We start from the raw sequence: 23,471 nt of genomic DNA on the forward strand, positions 1-23,471 counted from the left end.
AAATTCCACACCACTCGTTATACATAACCCACGCATAAAGTCATTCGCAATTATGGCCCTCCTTTTAAACATTTCACTGTCATACCGTGGCAAAAGACTAATCATTCTAACTCTCTCACTCTTTTCTTTTGCTACCTCAAACAATTCATTCAGGTCTTCTATCATTTCCATTTTATCTCCTTTCAAATCATTCGTACCTGCCATAACAATCATTTCTTTCATCCTTTCCTTTTGCTCTCTAATAGACTCAGTTACGTCCTTTATGGTCGCACCAGGTTGGTACGATTTTGTCAAATCCTCTACTAACGAGTCTCCATACAGCACTCTATCCTTCATTTTGTTCATGTTCACATTCATACATCTATTTTTCCTGTCATACCTTTTATTATTAGTTGGTTCATTCAGTCTACTTTTGTTCATGCACTCTAGCTGCTGTTTTGCTCTTTCTATCGCACTATTCAACAACACGATCTCACTCAATGCATCTATCTCATCTTTTTTATTCTCTGAGAAACCATTTATACTATCATTCACACTTTCTACATTCACACTCTCACAATTTTCATACAACTTTGTCGTTTCTTATCATATCCCTATTTCCTTCATTCTGAAGGTTGACAAAAATATCACACTCACGATCCGAAATACACTTCAATTCCTCATTCTCCCTACATTTTCTACATACATTCAATCCTTTATTATCATCTAACCACACTCCGACTGCACTCCGCAAAGCGTACATTTCACAGCTAGTACACTGACTCATTTCTTTTATAGTACCGTTCTTTGATAAGGATGGCGAACCTTCATTACTGGCCGCCATTTTCCTTCGCACAGGCGCCATACTTATTTGCAACGTGTTTTGTCAAATTATACGTTATAACACACCAAAAACAGACGCACTAAAATAAGCAAGGCAAACAAAACAAAACTACACAATATTAAGTAATTTGTATCGATAACTGAAAATGATACTTATCTTATCTGGAGCTTGCACGAACACTACACATTACGAATTCATCTGGCGGCGAAACTTCCCGACATAGATTATGTTATAAAACACTTTAGTACACTAACCACGCTAATAAAGCTCCAATAATATACCAAAATTACACACTTAAGTCCATTACATTGAATCCAAAACATCAATAGATCAACAAAAATAACAAATCTCTCAGGAACTCTCCGATAGCACGTCCGTTCACCATCTAGCCTCGACACCAATACTAGTTACACATAAAGAACTGATACATAAAGAACATAAAGAACTGATAAATGAACGTTTGATAATTTATGGATTGTAATTATTCTGAATACTTTAAAATGAGCTAATATATTTATGATATGATTCATCCAAGTGGTTAGAGTGAAATATGTCAGAGAAATACTAATGCTTTGTGAATTAACAATTGTTAACATTAATCATGATCCTCAAACCTAATCGAGAAGTTATTAATGTATGAATGTGAATTCTAATAATATTTTAATTGGATAACTTTTTGCAGATAGTTATACTTAAATGTATATATTGTACTTTTCTACATTAAATGTTTTCTTTTGTTGAGATAAACTTGGTGTTTGCCTGATTTTCATTCATTGCACCACTCATAAAATTATTCGGATCTAGTAATAACCTTGGCCTGAAGATAAAGTGATAATATAAGTTTAAATGATGATTGATTCCTCTATATTATTTAGACTAATCTGAATATAGGGTGGCACAGTATAATATAACTTTCTTTATATTCAGATGAGCATCAATCAACAACTAACGAAGAAACACGGAAGATAAAGAGATAAGAATAAGTTTAACAAACCAACAAAACTGGAACAGTCTGTTAGGTAAAACAGGACGTTTGAACATATTGTTTAGTTTTAATTAGTTGCTCAGTATATTTTGCAATACTGATATGTTCCCATAAGCATAACTAGTTTATTCAATACAGTGGATTTTACACATTTTATTATTTATTTTCAGAGTGTATTTTATGTTTTTATTTTTATATTGTTTTTGTGTCAATAAACAGTTTCATTAAATGCTTTTGTTTTAATAAAGTAGTTTTTCAGTTTTTCCTTTGATTTCCACTTTCTTCGCACCCCCAAAAGGGAAGAGCATGTCCCATAGGTTGAGAATCACTGCTGTAAAGTATTTCTGGATTTCTTCAATCTGTTCAGAAAAGAATTTTCTTTTCTGTTGTCTTATTATTTTATTGGCTTCCTTGCTGCTCTCTTTGTGTTTCAGAGGTATAAATATCACTGTATTATTAAGCTAAGTGCTTCTATCTTTATCCCTTTTTCTTTACTGCACACCCACATTTTTCATTAAACCATTTTTTACACTGTATTTTACTTTGAATTCCAATTGAATTTTCTGCTGCTGCTTTTATACTATTCTTGATATGATTCCAGATGTTTTCAATATTTTCATTCTTTTCCAGTTATATATTTTTCAATTTCTGTTTTAATTCACACTCATATTTTCTTCTCTCTTCTGTTATATCTAGTTTTTTAATATTGTATCTCAGTTGATTTGCTTGTGCTGAAAAATGTTTACTGTTTATTTTAATCATAAATAATAATAATAATAATAATAATTATTATTATTATTATTACATAGCATGTAGTAATACCCTACGGCTCTCCGTCTCCACCAATCAACTATGTTCATCATCTACATCAATGCCATCTACCATCGACCACCACTAGTATTTTCACAGACAAACATCCATGCCCACAGCAGGATATCATACTGAGCTCTTCTGAAGCTCTGGATATTCTGAATGCAATTTCTGTCTTTTACTGATTATCATATGGTCTATTTGATTGAATATATGACATCAGGAGATTTCCATATTTGTTTGTTTGTGTATGTTCTTACTCATAAACATAGTGCTGCTTGTTATTAAATTTCTGGATGTAGACAAATTAATTAATCTTTCTCCATTAATATTTGTCTTTTCATGAAGGTTTTGGATTCCAATAATTGCACCAACGTTTAGTACAGTAAAATATAAATCATGAGGAAATAAATATTTATTCTTTACCTGAATCTTTTTCAGTATGTTAAACCGTCCAAGTAACTGCTCACCTTCAAACGTCATAAGTGAATTATCATCCTAGATAAAAATATGCAATGGTAAAATAACAGCATAATATGCACAAATATGTAATTGTTAACATTTATTATTATTATTATTATTATTATTACCCCAAGACCTCATGTAGTCAAAGACTCACCTGGGAAGTCCTTTTATCACACACAGTTCATCATATGGTGTCGTAAACACACTCAAACTCCTTGCAGACACCACACTCTCAGGCAAGGCATTCCAATCATTTACAACTCTGCACGAAAAAATCCTGCTTCTCACTCCCCTACTCATACCCTCTTTATAAAGTTTCCATGGATGACCTCTGGTTCTCCCCTGATCTCCCATTATTTTCTGTAGAACTTCTCCAGCATTGATCCTATAACAACCTCTTACTAACTTGTAGGTCTCTATCATATCTCCCCTCTTCCTCCTGTCCACCAGAATCTGCAAATTACATCTTCTCAATCTTTTCTCATACTCGACATTGCAGAAGTTAGAAACCACCTTAGTAAGTCACCTTTGAACCCTTTCCAACATCTCTTTGTCCTTCTGAAAACCAGGTGACCAAATCTGGGCACAACAGTCCATGTATGGCCTAATCAAAGCCTTATACAATAGGTCAAGAATCTCTCTACTTCTACAAGTCAGTGTCCTCTGCATCATTCCCAGAAGCCTTTGTTTCTGGGAATCTGCAAATTACATCTTCTCAATCTTTTCTCATACTCGACATTGCAGAAGTTAGAAACCACCTTAGTCAGTCACCTTTGAACCCTTTCCAACATCTCTTTGTCCTTCTGAAAACCAGGTGACCAAATCTGGGCACAACAGTCCATGTATGGCCTAATCAAAGCCTTATACAATAGGTCAAGAATCTCTCTACTTCTACAAGTCAGTGTCCTCTGCATCATTCCCAGAAGCCTTTGTGTTGTCTTCACAATTTTGGCTATGTGTCCCCTAAATTCAGATCCTTATCCACTATCACCCCTAGATCTCTTATTTCTTCTACCTACAACAATATATCCTCAACAAGCATAAATTCTGCATCACATCTTTGTTTTCCATATTTTAAAATCTTACATTTTGCAACATTGAACTCATATCCCCATTTCCTTGCCCAATCACTCAATTTAATCAAGTCTTCTTGTAAGCCACAACATCTTCTCTACTCTTCATAGTTCGTCCCAACTTTGCATCATCCACAAACAACTGAATAACTCCATCCAAATCTTCATCAATATCATTAATATACAAGTTAAACAGTAATGGCCCTAAAACAGACCCTCTGAGGCATTGCACTGGTGACTTTCCTTTTCCTGGATATTGCTCCCCCCCCCCATACATAACTTGTTGATACCTATCAGATAACCAGTCTCCAATCCAATGCACTAATCTAATATCTAACCCTAACAGTTTTTGGAACAGTTTTTAATAGCTCTAAGTAGCATTAAACAAAGTGTGGCATAGACTAGCATGGTCTCTGAGTAGCAAATGATTTTCATCACTCAAAGACCATGTTACTCTATGCCACACATTGTTTATCTACTCTTTAGCCATCCACAGTACTAACACGCCATGTGACAGAGATTAATTAAAAAATTATGTCAGTTTTCTGCTATCAATTATGTAAGATCTATAATTGCACAGATATATGAATAGACATAATACCCTGTTGTGTCGGAAATAACTGGCCCACTATCAGTCAGCCATTTGTTTCAGACCCAACATGAGAAGATAATGACTTACGATAAAAACATGCTTATACTCTCAAGAGAAGGGGTAAAGAAGTAATAAATAAATTGTAATCAAAAGGTACATCAACTTAATTAATAATATTGTTGTAAAGTAGTCCAAATTGTATTCTAGTATCATGCCCAATATGGGAAAATAATGCTGAACAAATCAGAATCGTATGTTAACCAATCAATGGAAGGTCAGATCGCTACGCAACAGTCCACAGTGACACAGCAGAAAACCCGTATAGTCATCCGGTAAACTCTGCCATAACAGTTTCGTCAAGAGAGGCGTCGAGAAAAGAACTTGACATCATCGATACCTGACGAATCAGAGATAGCTAAGTGAGTGACGAAGGCAGTGAGAGAGAGCACTAGCGGATGAGATATAAGGAGCGGCACGCACTTTAAACGCTCTCTTGTTCCTGCATTTTTCCTGTATTCCTATTCAAAGGCAGCGAAATTTTTTTTGAGTATCATAGTTACTTCGGTTAAATTTATTGTTTCTTTTAACATTTTTACTAACTTGTTTATTTTACTAACCTTTAACTTGCTGGTAGCGCTTTTTAGTGCTACAGGATCATTTTTAGAGTCTTCGGACTCTAATTCTTTTTTTTAGACGCAGAGACCAAGAATGAGTCGAGTGATCCCCCCCCCCCAGGACCCAGACCTTAGGAGTGGAGATTCCAGGGTTAGAAGACCCCAGAGTTCTAACAAAAGTTCTAAAGCAGACTGTAGGAGCACAGAATATCTTCTCCTTCACCACCTATGGAGGGGATAGATTTCTGTTCGTCGTAAAGAATGTGACGATGAGGGATAAACTTTTAGAGGGCTTCCAAGTCCAAAGGAAGCAGGTGACCCCTGTCATGGTTGGGTCTCAAGTGCACCAGATAAGAATCAGCCGCTTCCCTATGGAGTACATTGAAGCCGGAAATGATGTGCTCATTCAAGCATTCAATAAGTGGGGGAAAGTGAGCAACATAAAGAAGAGCGTCTCCCAGGAAGATCCCGCCTGGTTCTCCGGTGAAGTCATCTTCACCATGGACATGCGACAACCTGTGCCAAATCTTATTACCATCGGCACATCACGTGTAATGGTGAACTATCCCAGAGTGCAAAGACAATGCTTGCGATGTGGCTCAGTGGAACATCTGGGTAGTGACTGCCCCCGAGCCAAGTGTTTTAATTGTGTTGGCTTCGGGCACATATCCAACCGGTGCCCGCATCCCTGCCAAAAGTGTTCCAGCACAAAGCACAAAATAACATCATACTCTCTGCACAACATTTGCAGAGAGGGCAGGGGCACTGATCAAACCCTTGAATCTGCAGCATGCAAAAGATGCCGGTGAATTTCCGGTACTCCCCAACACCAGTGGGGAGAAGACATTTTCCCAAACCATTCTGGGAAAAATTAAGAAGCATCAGTCAATCTCAATCTATCTGATGAGGATGAGTTCAATCTCATCCTCATCAGAGAAGTACTACATCTGGTTAACATCAAGAACTACTCTATGGCATTGTTGACTATAGATTTCAACCGAGCGTTCGACAGCGTCCGGCATTCCTTTCTCTTTAACATCCAGGAGTCAGAAGTGGACTCCTCAACATCATCAGATGAGGTTACAACAACAGCTCCACTTGCCTCCTCATCAACGGACACCAATCTGACCCCATTACCATCCAGAAAGGGGTCAAACAAGGATGCCCCCCTCAGTCCTCTGCTCTTTGCACTAGCCCTTGAAACGTTCCTGTGGGCTGTCAACAACTCTCATGTGGTCAGAGGAATCCCACTTCCTCTCGCCACGGATGATTCCAAGGTAATTGTCTACGCAGATAACGTGGTGGGCACTCTTAGGGACAACGACTCCATACTGAACTTTTACAACATCTTAGACAAGTTCACAGTGTCGGGGTTAACATCCAACCACGACAAAACCAAGATCAAGACGTATGGAGTCTGGGACCTGAACAACATCCCTGCAGGTCTCGTCCCTACTGCCGACCCCCCTCACCATCTTGGGGGTTCCGTTTGAAGAACAGCCCATGCTCAACATAGGACATCTCGACAACAACACTGTCGAGAAACTCAAGGACTGGAAAAATGGACAGCTGTCACTCTCCTCCAGGGCCTCTGTCATCAAGACCATCATATGCCCTGCACTTCATTACCAACATCAGCAAGGATCAGGAAATCCAGCTTTACAGGAAGCCCCTGAAGTTCTTCTGGGGCAGTCTACGCCAGGAAGTTGACATCAAGATCCTTCAACTTCCAGAGAAGCTGGGGGGGGCTTCGGCCTTTCCTCCCTTAACATCAGATACCTAAGCAATACTGCTTTCCATCTAAACAAGGTACTGCAGAATAAACACCCCTGCAGCTAACCTGCACGGAGTGTTTAGTCTGTTGAAAGCTTGAAACCCAAGAATGCACAGTATTTTCTGGGTTTCAAGCTTCCCCTTTTTGGGATCCCAGTCCACCAGGGTCCCAAGGTGGACATTGTTCCAGAAGATTACAACAGACTGTGCCAGCTTATGCAACAACTCCGCTCGTCGGGTGTGAACATCGCCAGGATCCAGAACAGTTACACATGGCACGAATGTTTCTTTAACATCCTTTGTACCGATGTTCTGGATCTGGGGATCAACAACAACGAGATCCTCTTTGATCACCTCTCCAAACATCGAGGCTACCTGTCGAGAAAGGACCTGGCATGGAGGATTGCGTATGGACACCTTGCAGTCAACATCAACATCTAGTAGTTCCACAACACCCGGAACCCCTTTTGTGACTTCTGTGGGAGCCTGGACACTGTAGAGCACGCCTTCTACTGGTGTCCCATTTCCATCTTCATCTGGAGGAGGCTAAGCTACATGCTCCGCATCCACCCTCCTACTGCAGGAGCAAGTCATCTTCCTGCAGTTCGCTCCCCCAGCTAACAACAAGCAGAAGTTAGCGGTATTTATAATTAATGAGCTTAAGTACCAGATCTGGAAGGTAAGAAAAAAATTTTCTAATCCTACTAACCCTCCCAATATGTTGGATCTCTCTCAGATCGTTTTTTACAAGTTCTACGGTTCTTTAAGGAGGTTTCTATATCTTGAAAAGGAGGCTCTGGGTGACATCACATGTAAGAACAAGTGGTGTTCACCTCCAATCCTGTGCAATGTCAGAAATAACACCATCAAGTTCTGCTGCTGCTTTAAGATCTCCATCTGCAGCAGCAGCTCCACTTCTAGTCATTTCCTTGGTCTCTGCACCCTCCCCCCCCCCCACGAGGTCTGTTTTATTCCCTGGTCTCCCACAGAGGTAGTTCGGAGAAAAAACCCAGGCAGCGCAAGCCTACTCAAGGCGGGCTGCCCTGAAAGGTGGGTCACCGGCTACCTCCGTGGTCTTTTCAATCTTGGCCAGGAGGCCTGGGGTGAAAAAGTTATCATCTGATAGCATGGAGCTAGCAAGACATGAGATATGAGTTGAGGCCTACACTTCCTTTTCCTACTCCCCACCCTCCCGCCTGCCCTTCCCATTATATTCCCTCTCCTCTCCTTTTCCCCTTTCCTATCCCCCCTCACTTCCCCACCTCAACCTCTCTGTCACTTTCCTTCCCTTCTTTCTCTTTTCTACTGGGGCACTCTGACCGCACCATTTTTCAGTAGGCCAATGATGAGGTTCCCCTTTACTTTCACCCCAAGGCTGTGAGGGCTGAGGAAGCCTGTCTCCGGTATCCAGCAACTTTCCATGTTGCTGTGGGACCTGATGTGCACAAGATGTCCGACAGAACATCGAAAGACCAGCAGACAGGCCCATTGGTGAATCTGCCGCCAATGTGAGGATAGCAAAGGGGATCCTTCGAGAAGAAAGGATAGAGATAGACAGCAGAGCGACAAGGGAATCTTGCCACATCCTAGGAAAACCCAGAACTGAAGTTAAGGAACCACTTCATTAAGGAAATAGCCTTACTGGCTATTTCCTTAGTGAAGGAAATACTTGATACATATAAGGTAAAAGATATGTATCAAGTATTGTAGAACCAGAGGAAACGAAAAGAAAGAAAGATGATAACTTTAACCATTGCCCTGCTCGACCCATCTAAGTGATCCGTTTTTAGACTAATCGTCTGTGATAAGACCTTCCTGTGGAAGCTTAAACTTTTGTATAATTGTATAAGAGAGACACTATAGTAGGACAGTTATGAGATGATTCATTATATCTGATACATCATGTGTGGACATGATGTTTAGGGCTTCCCTCGATGAGTCTAAGGACTCCTGGAGTCGCCCGAAATAATAATAATAATAATAATAATAATAATAATAATAATATATGTGTGAAGGCACTGTTCTTTATATTGAGCCTATAACTTGTATAAATTTTACAGCAAAGAGTTTTTAACTAAGATAGTAATTGTTAAGTTGAGTGAACATATCCTATACATTTTGCTAATGTTGTATTGCCCAGGAATTGCATAACCAATAGAGTATCACTTAATCCTAATGCAAAATACATAAATAAGATTGATTAACCGATGCTCTTGGAATACAGTCATATGTGCCAGTGTGATGAGAAATATGTGAGAGTGGTTTTAATGCTTAGAATAATTGAGTAAGTTTATTACAGTAGCATGAGAATTGGTGCATGAGTTTGTTTTTATATTGTTATTACATGATTTCTGTATATGACCTTTAGTTTCAATTAAATGTATTCTTTTAAATCAAAGCTTGTGAGTTCTTGTGTTTGAGACTGAATTACCACTTAGAAAAGTTCGGACCTGTGTAAGTGGGGGACATTTTATGCAAGGTAGAAAGGGGAGCCATGACTGCACACCACATGATCCCTATGCTCAACCAAATTGTCCAGATAATTAGTAGAGTAAACCTTAGTATCAGAAACTAGTTACTGGCTGGTGCAGTCGATCCTAAATAATTTGTCAGGAACTGATTTCTGATACATGTAACTTAAGATATAAAACTAAAGTAGAGTATAGTAAGAAAGAAGAAAAATAACAGAACATAGAAAAGAATCAAACAATAATTAAAAGGAGGGACTAGCAATGTTACAACCCTGTTCTTGTCAATTTCACTACTTTGGACAGCCTGGATGTTCTACTGAGATCAGAATACAAGAACATTAAGATTTTATAAGATTTTGGGAATCAGAAGATTCCCAAAATCTTATAAAATATAATCAGACATTAAACATAGAGTTCACTGGAATCAAACAAAAAAGTTAATTATTATTATTCCCACCCCAAGACCTCATGGAGTCAAAGACTCATCTGGGAGGTCCTTTTATCACACACACACACAGCTCATCATACTGTGTTTTAAACACATTCAAACTCCTTGCAGACACCACACTCTCAGGCAAGGCATTCCAATCATTCACAACTCTGCACGAAAAAACCTACCTCTCACTCCCCTACTCACACCCTCTTTATACAGTTTCCAGGGATGACCTCTTGTTCTCCCCTGATCTCCCACTATTCTCTGTAGAACCTCTCCAGCATTGATCCTATAACAACCCCTGACCAACTTATAGGTCTCTATCATATCTCCCCTCTTCCTCCTGTCCAACAGACTCTGCAAATTACATCTTCTCAATCTTTCCTCATACTCGACATTCCAGAGGTCAGAAATTACCTTAATCAGTCTCCTTTGGACCCTTTCCAACAACGATGCACTACAATAGGTTTAAATTTGGTCTTCCATTTCTTGAATCGTGTGAAGCCCTACACCACGATCTTAACTGAATAGATTGTATGCCTATCTCTAAGTTTTGGAAAGTAATTGCAATTAATTGTTTAAATTTTTTTAAAAATTACATAACTTTCTGTTTTTCTAGAACTTTAATAGTGTTTCCTCCTACTCGCACAGCTACAACTGAGATAGGTGGAAGTATGAACATGCTGTATGACTCGTTCTTGTGTTCATATTTTAAATGTTGTAGCCAATTCTTCCATTTCATCCCTAAATGACGCTCATGTTACATTGAACAAAATATATAGGAATATTTAAGAAATTCTAGTTTAATGAAACCATTATTCAAAAAATAGAATTACATCTACAACACATTCCTATTAAATGGCTGGTACATGAATAGAATTGAAAAAATATGACAAAACAAGATTAGGAACTTAAAGAGGACAAAAATGAGAAGCAGTGCAGCATCAAATGTATTTAAGTTTTGATGATATTTCATTTTATAATGTTGAGTAGATATCAAAAATCAGAATGTGCTATCAAAACTAAACAAAGGTCCCACAGTGTTGGATAACATGGAGAACATTACAGAATAGTCTATAACTGACTCAATAATAGATAATACAGGAGGGCGCTAGTGGGTCCAGCGCTACGGACGTGTTTTGAAGAGCTCCTGATTCAGATAAGTTTTACTAGGAATAATTAAGTATATATGGGTAATTGTTTAAGTAAGAGTGGCTGTAAATGTTGTACGCTACCGATATTATTAGTGTGGGGTTTTTTCTTGCTTAAACTAAATACGAAAACGTTAATATTAGACCTAGTAACCTGCAGAGAAAAAAAAAAAAAATGGCGGCGGCATTGTCATTCCATGATTTTAATTTGGATTTCAGTCGGTTCGTTAAGTGTGAGGTCTGTTATATGTATTCCTTCGATTACATAAATAATTTGTGGATGTTTAGTGCAGATGGAAGAAGGGTGTGTGCGAAATGTGACCTGAACGAGGAATTGATGAATGCGAATATGAAGTTGATGACAGAAAGTGCTAGTACCAATTGTGTCGCGAGTGCACGTTTGAAAGAGAAGGATGGTGAGAAAGATAGGCGAAAAAACGTTAAAAAATCAGGAAAAAAGAAAAAGAGCGATTTGACAACCATAACGGATGTTAAAAGGGACAAACGTGAGGCAGAAAGAAACGAAATTGAGAGAACGAATGAAAGTAGAAAATGCGTGATGCAGAAATCGCAAGTAAAAAAAAATCGAAAGAATGAATGATAGCGAAAAAAGAATGACTGATGGCGAAAGTTGGACGCATGTTGGAACGAAAGTACTGAACCAAAGAAAGATGAATGACAGTAAAAGTGAGAAGAATGATAGCGAAAGTTGGACGCATGTTAGTCCGAAAGTACAGAAACAAAGAAAGATATGTGAGAGTGAAAGTGAGAAGAATGATAGTGAAAGTTGGACATATGTTGGACCGAAAGTACGGAAACAAAGAAGGATGAATGAGAGGGAAAGTGAGAAGAGGGGGTCGAGAGTTAGAAAGTTAGAAAGATTTAATGATAGAGTGAATGTGTCGCGTGGTTTGGAAGGTGAATTGGATTGGATGAAGCAAGAAATGAAATGGATGCGGAATGAAATTAAGAGAATTCAGGTCAAAACTATTAAAATAAATCATGATGGCATGAAAGAGTTAACAAAAGATGAACGAGTGGCGTTGTATGGTGACTCGATTATTAAAGGTGTGCTAGAGGATAAAATGCACAAGGTATGTTTTCCAGGCGGTAAAATGAGTAGAGTGATTGAGGCATTGAATATGAGGCTGGAACGAGCAAAAGAGTTAATTGTATTAATTGGTACAAATGATTTGAGAGAGAACAAAGAGCATGTCAAAATAAATGTCAGGAGACTGCTTGGAAAGATAAAGGAGAATAGTGTGACAGGAAGGGTGGTCAGTGTGTTGCCTAGGTATGATTGTGGTGAAATGAGGCGGAGAGCAAGGATTATGAATGATATTCTGGCTGAAATGTGTGAGGAGATGGGAGTACAGTTTGTTAATGTGTGGAATGAGTTTGAGGGACAAAGTGAGCTGTATGGGAGCGATGGACTGCATTTGAGTGGTTATGGTGTGAGTCGCTTGGAGAGACTACTGCTGGAAAGTGGAGAAGTGAATAGAGAGAATGAATCAGATCGAGAGGGGAGTGATGTCGAAGAGCAGGAGAGTAAGACAGGAGAGATTGAAGGAGTGGAAATGAATGGGGAAGTGAGTGGTATGAGTATAGAAAATGAGAGAATGGGTGTGCAAGAGGAGCAGGGAAACGGGGAGGCTCAGGGTGGACAGGGATACACAGTGTGAGAAAGGTGGATGCTCCAAGAGGAGGTGAGAGCATGTGTAGGCAGGAAAGTAATGGGATGATCAGGGATCAAAAGGAAACAGATGGAATTGCAAAGGGTTCTAAAATGAAGAAGCAGAAAGGGAAATGGCCCCAGTCCAGCATGGAGAGATCACATCGAGTGAGTGGTATCAGTGGAACTAGCTGTAGATCCAGAAATGAGTTGTTGTGTTTGTATACCAATGCTAGAAGTATAAGGAACAAGGCGGATGAAATGGTTGCACTAATTGCGTCTGTGCACCCAGAGATTGTCGGAATAAGTGAGACATGGTTAGATGAGGATGACATCCTGACAGGAATAGAAATGGAAAGGTATGATGTGTTTCGTGAGGATAGAAGGGGTAAAAAGGGAGGGGGAGTGCTATCGATGATAGAGAAAGAGTTATGTCCATACAAGGTAGAGATGCAAGAGGGAAATGGGGCCAGTGGTTTTGAGGCAGTATGGTGTGAGATAGAGGTGAATAGAATCAAATACTTGGTGGGATGTTGTTATAGACCTGGTAATGTGGATGGTGGTGATAGTGAAATGTATAGTCAAATCAGCCAAGCAAATAAGAAAAGGGTGATCATTATGGGTGATTTTAATTATGGCAATATAGACTGGAATGAAGAGATAGCAACTGGAAGTAAAGAAAATGAGTTTCTCGAGTTTTTGAAGGATAACTACCTCAGACAGTATGTAACAGAGGGCACAAGAGGATTAAGGGTCTTGGATTTGGTCATCTCATCAGAGGATGTAATTATCAATGAGGTATCAAATCATCCACCAATTGGTGAAAGTGACCATGAGGTGATTACTTGGGTGGTTGCCAGCAGTGCAAGGACCCCTGTGAAAAAAGGGTATATGTGGAACTACAAGGGGGGTGATTATGAAGAGCTCAGGAGACAGCTTGCAGGTGTAGCATGGAATGAGGAGTTAGCTGGAAAAGAGATCAATGCAGCTTGGGGGATTTTCAAAAAATATTTAGTGGATGCAATGTCTAAATGTATACCACGGGTGAGAAGGTTAAATAAGGTAGGTGTGAGATGGATGAATAAAGAGATTAAGCATGCAATACAGAGAAAAAGGGCATTGTGGAGGCAGCATAAGAGAAGTGGAAGTAACCAATTTCATGAGATCTACAAAGACCAGGCAAGGAGGGTGACTTGGTTGGTGAGAGTAGCTAAAGAGAGGTATGAACAGCAGTTAGCTAATGAAGCTAAAAAGAATCCTAGGGAGTTCTTTCGATATGTAGCCAGCAAAAGAAAGAATGATTATGGAAGGATGACATTGATTGGAGGAAATGGTATAAAGACAGCTGTTGCAGAATGTGTGGTGGAGATACTTAATGAGCAGTTCATAAAGATCTTTCAATCTTGTGATTGTGACTTCATGGAGAGATTAAGAGTAGTTGATGATGGGGAGGAGAGACTGACTGTAAGTGAGCAAGAGGTGTTTGGGGAGTTGAGTAAACTAGATGTAAATAAGGCTGTGGGACTTGATAATATATCACCGCGTATTCTGAAGGAATGTGCCAGAGAGTTGATACCTGCCTTGACATATTTTTTTTAATACGAGTCTTGCACTTGGTCAAGTCCCTAAAGAGTGGAAGGAGGGCAAGATTGTGCCACTTCATAAAGGAGGTGATTGAACTCAAGCATCAAACTATAGGCCTATCTGTGTGTCAGGTGTTGTGGTTAAGTTGTAGGAGAAGCTTGTGAGAACTAGGATCCAGAGTTGGGTTGACAACAATGGTATAATCTTTGATGGACAGCACATGGATTTGCTAAAGGGAGGTCGTGTTTTAGTAATCTACTTACTTATTACAATAAAGTGACTGCTTCCTTGGACAGAGGAGAAGGATACACAGTAATATACTTGGATTTCGCAAAAGCTTTTGATAGAGTACCTCATGATAAGTTGACAGTCAAACTAGAGCAGATGGGGTTGGATATTAGATTAGTGCATTGGATTGGAGACTGGCTATCTGAAAGGTTTTAAAATTTGGAAAACAAAGATGGGATGCAGAATTTATGCTTGGTGAGAATATATTGTTGGAAGTAGAGGAAATAAGAGATCTGGGAGTGATAGTGGATAAGGATCTAAAATTTAGGGGACACATCGCCAAAATTGTGAAGACAACACAAAGACTTCTGGGAATGATGAGTAGGACACTGACGTGTAGAAGTAGGGAGATTCTTGTTCCATTGTATAAGGCTTTGATTAGGCCACACATGGACTATTGTGCCCAGATTTGGTCACCTGGTTTTCAGAAGGATGAAGAGATGTTGGAAAGGGTCCAAAGTCGGTAGTTTCTGACCTCTGGAATGTCGAGTATGAGGAAAGATTGAAAAGATGTAATTTGCAGAGTCTAGTGGAGAGAAGGAAGAGGGGAGATATGATAGAGACCTACAAGTTGGTAAGGGGTTGTTATAGGATCAATGGTGGAGAAGTTCTACAGAGAATAGTGGGAGATCAGGGGAGAACCAGAGGTCAACCCTGGAAACTGTATAAAGAGGGTGTGAGTAGGGGAGTGAGAGGCAAGTTTTTTTCGTGTAGAGTTGTGAATGATTGGAATGCCTTGCCTGAGAGTGTGGTGTCTGCAAGGAGTTTGAATGTGTTTAAGACCCGGTATGATGAGATGTGTGTGAGATAAAAGGACCTCCTAGATGAGTCTTTGACTCCATGAGGCCTTGTTTAATAATAATAATAATAATAATAGATATAAAGATGTACACATATTGAAAATGGCTTCAGGCTTTCCATCTTGCTAACATCTTTACCATTATGACAGCCATTGTGTTAATTCTAACTAAATAACTGATCACCTTATATTTATACATAGCAACATTGTATTAAATTATAAGGAACTCAGGATTCTTAATTTTTTTGGAATTAATTGCTTCCAAATTCCCTACGTAAGGTGTAATACTGTATTATGCTACAAGGGAAGTAACAGAAACAAATGAAATTATTATTATTCAGGCCTCCATGGTGTCAAAAGACTCATCGTGGGGGTCCTTCCTCAGAACATAAAGTCTGTCAAGACACATCGAGGGAGGTCCCTCCTAGGAAACACAAAGTCTATCATACCACTCCTTAAATGCATTGACCGTTCTCCCTCTCACCACTCCATCAAGCAATGCATTCCACGGTTTAACCACCCTCCATGCAAAGAAACCACTCCTCACCCTCTTGCTCACGGTTTCTTTTCGTAACTTCCTGGGATGGCCTCTTGTCATCACTCCTTCCCAATGTTCAACTAAGCGAAAGAACTCCCCACTGTCAACCCTGTAACCACCTCTCAACAGTTTAAAAGTCTCAATCATATCACCTCTCCTTCTTTATTCTATCGACCAAACTCTGCAGCCCACATTCCCTCAATCGATCCTCATAACTAACATTGTACAGTCCTGAAACCATCTTTGTTATCCGTGTTTGTACCCTTTCCACAGTTAATTTATCCCCTTCAAATCCTGGGGACCAAATCTGAGAACAATAGTCTAAGTGTGGTCTGATCAGAGACTTATGCAACGGAATGATAACCCTTTTATCTCTGCAGGTCAGTGTCCTTCTCATAATTGCAGCAATCCTCTGTGTTACCTTCACCACCTTTGCAATATGTCCCTTAAATTTCAGGTTTCCATCAATCATCAACCCCAGATCTCTTGTCTACTTCCTCCGGTATAACTCCTCCCATAGAGTATGCAGCGTCCCATCAATGTTTCCCAAACCACAAGACCTTACATTTTGCTGCATTAAACTGAACCCCCATTCATTTGCCCATCTATCTAGCTTGTTCAAATCCTCTTGCAGGGCTACTACATCTGTACTATTACTAATAATTTTTCCCAGCCTTTCATCATCTGCAAACAACTGAATATCCCCTTGCAATCCACTGGCAATGTCATTGATATAAAGGTTAAACAATATAGGTACTAGTACTGAGCCCTGTGGGATCCCACTATTAACCCTCCCCTTTCTTGAAACTGCCCCACCATACACAACTCTCTGATACCTATTGGACAGCCAATCCTGAATCCAGTTGACCAATCTGACATCTAGATCCATGTGCTGCAACTTAAATATCAGCTTATCAAGTGGCACCCTGTCAAATGCCTTCACTAAGTCTAAGAAAATTGCAGTATATGCCTTTCCCCTCATCTAATGTTGCCGTAACTTTAATATAAAAGGCTAGCATATTAATAAAACAAGAGCGCCCTTTCACAAATCCATGTTGACTCTCACAGATAATATTACCCTCATCTGCCTAATGCTGTATACAGTCCCTCACTACTATCTCCAAGATCTTAACAACTACTGATTGAGCAATCATTTTGATGAGAGTACCAACCAAGTGGTGATGATAATGCAGTGCAAGATATAACAATGACCGATGAGAGAATAGAGGTTATGAACTGAAAATGCTCAGGGTACTGCAGAGCTATAATGCAAATACTGCACTGGGATTAGATGGTATATCAGGCTTGACGGTATGAGAATGTGTGAGAGAATTAGCGTGTCCTCTGACTAAGGTTTAATTTATAATATTTTAAATTATAATAGACAAGAAATTATATTATTGTTTAAATCCTATACTTAGGTGTAAGCAAACAAAGCTTTTGTGTGAAGTATTTTCACAACAAGACTACTTGTATATAGAGGCTGTTGACTTCATATCAATTGCCCTAGTAATCTATATTTATGCAAATTTAGTATCCCTTTTTTTGGATCCTTTCGGATCCAAATACACATACTTTTGGATCTGTATATTACAATGCAGGGGTACTTAAGGGTCAAAGCTGTATAACTGAGAGGAAATCTCCACATAGCCTTTACAAAAATGCAGAGAACCGAACAGAGCTTCTGACCTAATGCCCAATCCTCACCTTCTTGTAATGCACCCTATTCAGTATCTACCTGGATACTGAACAAATGAGAATGGACTGGCAATTTGGAATTTAGCTGACCAAATTATATTCTTATTGGCTTAAACCACAATATAAAATGATGGTACAACATGACAGAATTTCATGCCGGCAGGGGCATCAAGCAGATAAATAGCTTAGCCCCCCCCTTTTTTTTTTTTTTTTGCCAGGGAACCAGCAAACAGTGAAAAGTCAGTTAATGGAACACATCCCAAATCAACACCAGAGTTCAAGATCAGTACTTTCAACATAAGAAGCCTGAATGGCAAAGAAATGGAGCTAGCTATGGAATTGGATAAGTACCTGATCGCAATAATAGGGGTGACTGCAACAAAAACTGGTGAGATCTTTCTAAGCAATAAATACAAAACGTTATATTCAGGCAATAACAATCACGGAAGAGGAGTAGCTATAGTATTCAACATTAAATATGAAGGTAATCTTCTTGAATGGCAATTTCAAGTTGGGTGATGTGAACAAATATCAGAATGGGGAACTGGACAATGAGACTTATTTGTGCCTATGGTCCTACAGAAGGTTCTACTAAGGTAGAAGTGGAAGAATTTTTTTGAGCTTCAGAGAAACTGACTGACACAATGAAAAAGAGAAGTTAGCCCTTGTTGGAAAGCTAAATAGCAAAGAAGGAAATGATTGTCAGACATACAGAAATATTATTATTATTATTATTACCGAAAACCTCATGGAGTCAAAGAATCATCTAGGAAGTCCTTTTATCACACACACAGCTCATCATACCGTGCTTTAAACACACTCAAATTCTCTGCAGACACCACACTCTCAAGCAAGGCATTCCAATCGTTCATAACTCGGCATGAAAAAAAAAAAACCCTGCTTCTCACTCCCACTCACACCCTCTTTATACAGTTTCTGGGGATGATCTTTGGTTTTCCCCTGATCTCCCACAATTTTCTGTAGAAACTCTCCAGCATTGATCCTATAACATTACTAAATTGTAGGTCTCTATCATATCTCCCCTCTTCCTCCTGTCCACCAGACACTGCAAATTACATCTTTTCAATCTTTCCTCATACTCGACATTCTAGAGGTTAGAAACTACCTTAGTCAGTCGCCTTTGAACCCTTTCCAACATCTCTTCATCCTTCTGAAAACCATTTGACCAAATCTGGGCACATATTTAAGTTGCAGCACATGGGTCTGGATGTTACATTGGTCAACTGGATTCAGAATTGGCTGTCCGATAGGTATCAGAGAGATGGTATGGTGGGGCAGTTTCAAGGAGGCAGAGGGTTACAAGTGGGGTCCCACAGGGCTCAGTAATGGGACCTATATTGTTTAACCTTTATATCAGTGACATTGTCAGTGGATTGCAAGGGTATATTCAGTTGTTCGCAGACGATGCGAAGCTGAGAAGGATTATTAGTAATAGTGCATGCGGTAGCCCTGCAAGAGGATTTGAATAAGCTAGATTGATGGCTAAATGAATGGGGGTCGGTTTAATGCAGCAAAATGTAAGGTCTTGAGGTTTGGGGAACATCGATGGAACGTTGCATACTCTATGGGAAAAGTTATACTGGAGGAAGTAGGGGAGAGAAGAGATCTGGGGCTGATGATTGATAGAAAGCTGAAATTTAGGGGACATATTGCAAAGGTGGTGAAGGTAACACAGAGGATTGCTGCAATAATGAGAAGGAGACTGACCTGCAGAGATAAAAGGGTTATCATTCCATTGTATAAGTCTCTGATCAGACCACACTTAGACTATTGTTCTTAGATTTGGTTCCCAGGATTTGAAGGAGATAAATTAACTGTGGAAAGGGTACAAAGGCGGATAACAAAGATAGTTTCAGGACTGTACAATGTTAGTTATGAGGATCGATTGAGGGAATGTGGGCTGCAGAGTTTGGTCGATAGAAGAAGGAGAGGTGATTGAGACTATTAAACTGTTGAAAGGTGGTTACGGGGTTGACATGGGGAGTTCTTTCACTTAGTTGAACAGTCTGAAGGAGTGATGACAAGAGGCCATCCTGTGAAGTTATGAAAGGAAACCGTGAGCAAGAGGGTGAGGAGTGGTTTCTTTGCATGGAGGGTGGTTGAACCATGGAATCCATTGCCTGATGGAGTGGTGAGAACGAGAATGGTCAATGGGTTTAAGGAGTAGTATGATAGACTTTGTGTTTCCTAAGGGGGGACCTTCCCTCGATGAGTCTTGATAGACTTTGTGTTTCCTAAGGGGGGGGCCTTCCCTCGATGAGTCTTTTGACTCCATGGAGGCCTGAATAATAATAATAGTCCATGTGTGGCCTAATCAAAGCCTTATACAGTGGAGAATACAGAGTATTCTCAATTGGATTTGTCTCTGTATTCTTAGAGAATACAGAGACAAATGTAAACACTGCGTAAAACTAGCTAAACAAAAGTAATTGGTAGACTTTGGAAAGAACATAGAAAATAAATATCAAGAAGGTGGCAAGATATTCTGGAGGTTGTTGAAGAAGCTTAGAAATGGAGGAAAGAGTGAATAATATATGCACGTAAACACAAGATATTTAAGAAAGATATTTAATTAACCAAATATTTCAGTCTGGAAATAGCAGACCATCTTCAGTGGCACTACAAGAACAGTTTTAAAAAAATACAAGGTGGAATACTAACAATAGATCATTTAAAAATAGAACAAGCCGCATGATGTTATATCACTAAGCATTAAAGGGAATATTTTTAAGCAGAGACATGATTGAAATAAAGATATTAATTAATAATATTAAATAACATAAAATTAATATGAATTAATGAGTTATCCTGATTAGACTTTCCCAGATTTTTGATATAGATATACAGTCATTCTGATTCAGGTTAGGACAATGGAGTAAGGCCTCTACACTTTCTTTGAATAAACGTTCAAATTTATAACGGGATCTATGTAAGAGGCGAGTTTTTGACCCAAAGGATGTTGTGGTTAGTTTCGATCCCGTGCTGAGCCAATCCAGATTTTTCAGGTTTGTTGTGATGAATGGGGGATTGATGTTCTTGGATTCTTTTTTCAAGAGAACATCCAGTTTGTCCAAAATAGGAGAGATCACAGTTGCAGGGAATTTGATAAACTCTAGTTATATTCTTAAAGAATCAGCCCATCATTCTTGTCAAAAAACAGGAATCATAAAATGTCTTATCAGAAGAGCCAAAACTAATTGTTCTACTTCCAAATTTCTACAGAAATAACTTTCTACTATCCAACAACACATGAAAATCAATGGCTTTTCCGAAAAGAGTAATCAACATCTCGATTCTTATAATCCACCACAAAACAATGAAGATTCAATACGTCGAGTTCCAATTCCTTACATCTCCAGGATTTCAGAATTTATCGCAAGAATTCTGAAGAAATATGAGTTAACAGCTACGTATTCACCTATTAAATTATTTTCCCATTTTCCTTCTCGTAAAGACAAATGCTCAACTATATCTCTTCCTGGAGTTTATCAAATTCCCTGCAGCTGTGATCCCTCCTACTTTGGACAAACTGGACGCTCTCTTGAAAAAAGAATCCAAGAACATCAATCCTTCATTCATCACAACAAACTTTAAAAATCTGGATTGGCTCAGCATGGGATTGAAACTAACCACAACATCCTTTGGTCAAAAACTCGCCTCTTGCATAGATCCCGTTATAAATTTGAACGTTTATTCAAAGAAAGTGTAGAGGCCTTACTTCATCGTCCTAACCTGAATCAGAATGACTAAATATCTATATCAAAAATCCAGGAAAGTCTAATCAGGATAACTCATTAATTTATATTAATTTTACATTATTTAATATTATTAAATAATATCTTTATTTCAATCATGTCTCTGCTTAAAAATATTCCCTTTAATACTTAGTGATATAACATCACGTGGCTTGTTCTATTTTTAAAATGATCTATTGTTAGTATTCCGCCTTGTATTTTTTTTTAAAGCTGTTCTTGTAGTACCACTGAAGATGGTCTGCTATTTCCAGACCGAAATTTTTGGTTAATTAAATATCTTTCTTGTGTTTACGCGCATATATTATTAAGTCTTTATGTCACAAGTATCCTTAAAACATCAGGAGGAAAGAGTGCTGTAAAAGGAATTAGAGATGATAAAGGTGATATGAAAACTGGAGAGAAAAGATATCCGTGAAGTTTGGAGTAATTACTTAGAAAAATTGCTAAATGAAACAATCAGTGACGACAGTGTGATAAAAAACACTGACCAGGCATGCAATCATGAACACACATCTATACTTGAAGTAGAAAAAAGCCATCATAAGCATGAAATGTGAAAAGGCAACAGGAGTAGATGATATTCGGCCAGAAATGCTGAAGTATAGAGGTATAAAAGTCTTATAGCAGTGCACTGCATAGTTCGAAGGCCTGGACAGAGGGACAAATTCCAGATGATTGGAGTAGTGCTCTCATTACCCATATATAAAAAGGGAAATAAAACTGAATGAGAATTACACAGGTATTTCTCTACTGAGTGTTCCTCATCCTCGTCAAGCCAAAATAGAGGCTGTCAGGATCAGCTTTCCACTTTACGACAAATAGGTAATATGAAAACTGTTCTATTCCCATGAGAAATCATGGGAATATAACAAAGATCTCTAATTAATTTTTGTAGATCTGGAAAAGGCATATTACAAGGTGTCAAGAGAGAAGCTATTCAAAAAGCTACAGTTGCATGGCGTCAGTGGGGCATTATATCAATGAATACTTGGTCTTTATTTGAGTTGTAAGTCAGCAGTTAGAAATGAAGGAAGTATAGGAAGATGGTTATGTTAAATCTGGCATCAGAAAAGGATGTACATTATCCCCTATGTTATTCATTATCTATATGGATTGTATTATGAAAGAAAGTGGTATTAAATATGATATCAAAATTGGAGATGTGAATGTCAGCTCTTTGCTTTATGCAGATGATGTTATCCTTCTAAATAAATCCGCTACAAATCTGCAAGATTCCCTGACTAAATTGAATAACTGTTGTAATAAATATGGTATGAATGTCATCAATAACAAGACAAAGACAATGAAAATATGCAGAAGCACTGAAAATATCAACTGCATTGGAAATGGAGAACCTATACACAAGTAAAACATTTGAGCTACTTAGTCACGATTTTTAGTGAAGATGGTAAATTAAATATGGAAATAGACAACAGAATCAACAAAGCTGGTATGGCGGGAAGTCAAATGAATAACTTTATATGGAATAAGAGAGAAATTAGTCAAAACACTAAATTAGTTGTATACAAGATGGTGTTCAAACCAATTTTAACTTATGGATCTGACAGCTGGATTAGAAGTAAAACATTTGACTAAAGACTAGAGACCACAGATATGAGACTCCAGGAATGTGGTAGCAGAGATAATCTCATTTGGTATGGTCGCTTAAACAAAATGTGAGAAGGATAGCAAAACAAGTATTCTCTGTCAGGTTTTCAGGAAAAAGATCCAGAAAAAGACCAAGATATAGGTTGATTGATACACTAAAATGTGCCTTAGAAGACAGAAATATAAGATTTGATAATGTTGAAGTCTTGACAGGTAACAGATTGATCCGAGGAAATCTGTATATAATAAGTTAGTAATGATGTAAATTTTTTCATGTAGTACTATCATATGCCAGCCTGGTTGGCCGAGTGGTTAGCG

At 38.6% G+C, this 23,471-nt stretch overlaps 1 protein-coding gene across 4 annotated transcripts in view; it reads right to left on the reverse strand.

The window, feature by feature from the left end:
* LOC150103495 (putative nuclear transport factor 2) overlaps positions 1–23,471 on the reverse strand; it is a 150,685-nt gene that overhangs the window by 93,089 nt on the left and 34,125 nt on the right. For all 4 annotated transcript variants that reach the window (XM_090397982.1, XM_090397983.1, XM_090397981.1 and 1 more), the window contains exon 2: positions 3,045–3,116. In XM_090397982.1, the coding sequence (XP_090254108.1) occupies positions 3,045–3,116 (72 nt within the window). The remainder of the gene's footprint in view (positions 1–3,044; positions 3,117–23,471) is intronic.

The sequence above is a fragment of the Typopeltis vanoorti genome, chromosome 9, assembly GCF_054136105.1.
Source record: "Typopeltis vanoorti isolate ZY-2024b chromosome 9, IOZ_Tvanoo_1.0, whole genome shotgun sequence".
In the NCBI taxonomy this organism is placed as follows: domain Eukaryota; kingdom Metazoa; phylum Arthropoda; class Arachnida; order Uropygi; family Thelyphonidae; genus Typopeltis; species Typopeltis vanoorti.